The sequence below is a fragment of the Microtus ochrogaster genome, linkage group LG4, assembly GCF_000317375.1.
Source record: "Microtus ochrogaster isolate Prairie Vole_2 linkage group LG4, MicOch1.0, whole genome shotgun sequence".
NCBI classification, from domain to species: domain Eukaryota; kingdom Metazoa; phylum Chordata; class Mammalia; order Rodentia; family Cricetidae; genus Microtus; species Microtus ochrogaster.
Window position 1 is genome coordinate 2,913,233 of NC_022030.1, and position 4,081 is coordinate 2,917,313.

The 4,081-nt window shown below is 48.6% G+C and overlaps 1 protein-coding gene across 1 annotated transcript in view; it reads right to left on the minus strand.

Moving 5' to 3' along the window:
* Positions 1-288: 288 nt before the first annotated feature.
* The window catches only part of Ccn2 (cellular communication network factor 2), a 9,829-nt gene continuing 6,036 nt past the window's right edge, over positions 289-4,081 (minus strand). The window contains exons 3-7 of the mRNA XM_005360915.3: positions 3,142-3,492; positions 2,835-3,054; positions 2,342-2,593; positions 1,996-2,207; positions 289-1,622 (exon numbers count right to left, since the gene is read on the minus strand). Coding sequence (XP_005360972.2) covers positions 1,326-1,622; positions 1,996-2,207; positions 2,342-2,593; positions 2,835-3,054; positions 3,142-3,492 — 1,332 coding nt within the window. The 3' untranslated portion in view covers positions 289-1,325. The remainder of the gene's footprint in view (positions 1,623-1,995; positions 2,208-2,341; positions 2,594-2,834; positions 3,055-3,141; positions 3,493-4,081) is intronic.

Below are 4,081 nucleotides of genomic sequence, written 5' to 3' on the forward strand. Positions count from 1 at the left end.
AGGGGTCAGTGGAGTCCAGAGTCATCTACATAGAACTGAATTTAAAGTGCTCCTTAAGCAACTACATATGCCTGTGTATTCAACATGATGTGCATATCCGCAATCCTATGACACTTCCTTCATTGCAGAAGATGCTTATACAAGATTCTATTGATTCCTATTATTCATATATCCCAAAGGTATTTGTAAACTCCTAAGTGAGTTACCTTAAGACAAACAGGAACTTCCCATTTCCATGCAGGAAAACTCAAGAAACACTTATAAGAAAGAACAGTCAAGATCTTCATATAAAAAAATATATACTTTATTTTCAACTAGAAAGGTGCAAACATGTAACTTTTGGTCACACTCTCAACAAATAAACTGCCCAAAAAACAGTCATAGTCAAAGCTGAAGCAAACACTTCCACATGGGAATCTGACCAGCTCCCTCGAGCCAGCCATTTCTTAATAACGGCCATTTGTTCACGGACAGTGAGGTTACCATATTTCCCACCAGAAATCTGACCTGCAAGGTGTTGCTTCACCGTCAGCAAACCTCCATCACTCAGGCTGCCATTTCCACTTCAATATCTCCTTGGTTTTGAATCACAGACAATCTTTATGTCTTAACTATGGTGTTCAGAATTTGAGGCTATCAGTTTAAAATACCAAAAGCATTTAAAACAAAAATAGGCACAGACAATTTTAAATTAACTTAGATAACTGTACAAATATATATATATATATCCACAATATTTACAATATCAATAAAAAAATCTGGCTTGTTACAGGCAAATTCACTTGCCACAAGCTGTCCAGTCTAATAGACAAGATTCCGACTCCTGACCACCGTCATTCGAATCAGAATGTCAGAGTTGAATCTGCTGTTATCAGTTAAAGAACAGCTGGACTCAGCCTCCTCTAGGAGGAGGATACACTGCCCAGCTGTTGCTAGAGCAGGTCCGTCTGCAAGCATGCTATAATTTTCCTCCCCAAACAGCAGGCACATTGCTGCTTTTAAGATGACCTCGGATAGCACCAGCCTTTCTCCTGGTGTCTCCATTGTTCCTGGAGACACACCTCAGTATACATACATTCTGGCGCTGTGTGCTAATGAAGTCCAACTGTCAAGTCTAAACTGTCTTCAAACCAGTGTCTGAGATTGGCAGACTATTAGTATGACAATGGCATAACGTTCTCACTATTGGTGGGAAGTTTTCTCCCCCAGCAGTTAGAAACACAGATTTAAATTAATGTGCTACTGTAATGTTTTTTTACAGAAAGATGAGATGTAACTCAGTTCAAGTTATAGTCTAACAAGTCCATGTCCCTTACTCCCTGGCTTTATGCCATGTCTCCATACATCTTCCTGTAGTACAGGGACTCAAAGATGTCATTGTCCCCAGGACAGTTGTAATGGCAGGCACACGTCTTGATGAACATCATGTTCTTTTTCATGATCTCGCCGTCGGGACATTTGAATTCCACGGGCAGGGTGGTAGTTCTGTGTGGTGTGCAGCATCGGCCGTCCGTGCACACGCCACAGAACTTAGCCCGGTAGGTCTTCACACTGCTGCAGCCGGAAAGTTCGAACTTGACAGGCTTGGAGATTTTAGGGGTACGGATGCACTTTTTGCCCTTCTAAGGAAGACAAGAAGTGAAACGGCAATTACTACAAGGGGAGTGGCCCTTCCTCAGCCCTCTCTAGTCTAGCCCTATGTCATCTGACTTGTGTTTATATTCCGAGTGGAGAGACTGGCAGTTTCAGTTGCCAGTTTTCCCAAAATAGCCATAGCCTCTTTTGGAGTGTCTTGAATTAGCTAACACCGTGGAGAATTTTGTAGTGGAGAATCAGTGGCTGTTCTTACACAATCTCTCATTCCAGCCAGACAGCTCCACGGTTAGATATTTTTGGAGATAACAGGCCTATAATTACAAGGGAGTCAAGACACCTAACTTTGCTTCTCTTCATTACCATACCGGGAAAATGAGGGACTGAGGGCAGAATACGTACCTTAATGTTCTCTTCCAGATCAGCTTCACAAGGCCTGACCATGCAGAGGCGACTCTGCTTCTCCAGTCTGCAGAAGGCATTGTCATTGGTAACCCGGGTGGAGATGCCCATCCCACAGGTCTTGGAACAGGCACTCCATTCTGTGGTCTGGACCAGGCAGTTGGCTCTCATCATAGTTGGGTCTGGGCCAAATGTGTCTTCCAGTCGGTAGGCTGTGAGAGCAGGACACATAAACACAAGGTAAAACACCCAGATAGGACAATTTTCCCCTTCGCTTGGTGAACTTGGGCCTGGGCCCTGAGGTAGGGGAGAATGAATAACAGAAACTTAGAAGACGAGAACTCACCAGCTAGGGCAGGGCCAACCACGGTGCGATCCTTGGGCTCATCACACACCCATTCCTCACAGCATTTCCCGGGCAGCTTAACTCTTCTTGGGAAGGGGCAGTCAGGGCTTGGCAGGCGGACGTCCATGCTGCACAGGGGCACGCATCCCACAGCCCCGTCCAGACAAGTGCATTGATATTTGCAGCTGCTTTGGAACGACTCACCGCTGCGGTACACAGACCCTCCAAAAACACAGGGTGCACCATCTTTGGCTGCAGGAGAGCAAGAGAAATATGTAGATGTCAGAGGGTCCCAGAGATCAGAACAGCTGTGACACTGTGCCTGTCAAGGCAGTGAGCTAGGGTCAGGACTGGAAGCAGTTGTAGACAGGGACTTAGGTGAGCAATTCCCTTTCTAGAGGGAATCATGGTGGGCTTGACAGAAGTGGTGGTTCAACACCAAACAGGGGCTCTCTCTTGCCAGGGGCCTGGGATTGGGGGCTGCGGGTCTTACCGGTGCACACGCCAATCTTGCGGTTGGCCGGAGAGCCGAAGTCGCAGTAGAGGCCCTTGTGTGGGTCGCAGGGGTCACGCTCCGTGCACAGCTCTCCCAGCTGCTTGGCGCAGACGCGGCAGCAACCGCATCCGTCCAGCACCAGGCTCACACCAGCCGGGCAGCGCGGCGCCGGCTCGGTACACTGGCACTGCGCGCCGCAGTCCTGGCCGGTAGTGGGCTGCGGAGAGGAAGAGGAGGGCGGTCAGTCTGCGATCGCGGCTCGCTCTGCCCTCCCTCTGTCTTTTCCGTCATTCTAGAAGCTTACCCGACTGCAGAGGGCGAGGAGGAGCACCAAAGCGAGGCTGACAGGACTCGCGATCATGGTCGGGACGCGGCGGGAGGACGCACAGCAGCGGGGCGCAGAGGCGACGAGGGGCGCGGCCGGAGCCTGGACACGGACTCTGGGCGGAGGTTGGTGTCTGGAAGCTCCAGGCGGTGGCGTCTGGGACTGTCGGCTGGGGCGGCTGCAGTCTGGAGGAGGTCGGTCTCCTGGGGTCGGAGCTGGAGTGGCTCTGGCTGCCTCTTCTTGGAGGGAAGAGTTGTGTGAGGCTGGGCGGGCGGCGCTGGCTTTTATACTCTCCCAAGCCGCCGGCTCGCCAAAGAACTGAATGGAGTCCTACACAAACAGGGACATTCCTTGCATTCCTCCCCACCTTCCTGCCTCATCAACTCACACCGGATTGATCCTGACCCCTTGACACTCCGCATTCCTCCGTCTGAAAAAGCTGGCACACTTCAGCTCACTAGAAAAAAAAAAGGGCGCTGTGTTTCCAGCACAACACCAAATAGAATTTTTCCCCCACCGTGTCCTCCTTGAACCCCTCGTGATAATATCATTTAGAAATACATGGACAATGATTATTTCTCGTGTTTCTTCTTTTTTAAAAAAATCGCCTTGCCAGTTCTATCTACTAACATAAAAAAAAAAAAAACTTCTCAGAACTGAGGTAGTTGAAGAGCCACTAAAAGAAAAATCCAAAATTATTTCCTTTTCATTATTTTTGCATTTTTTTCTTTAAAGGGGCTCTAGTCTCTTGGAGTTCTACTGAGAGTAGAGGGATGCTTATAGCCATATGAAAGCCCCCTCCCCACCCCGGATTTCAAGATGTCTCTGTGCAAAAGTAAATTCTATATCTGAAATATAGGCATTTGATCTTTGGTCACTCGAGATAACGGTTTTAGTGACTGACAGCCAGACTGGGGGG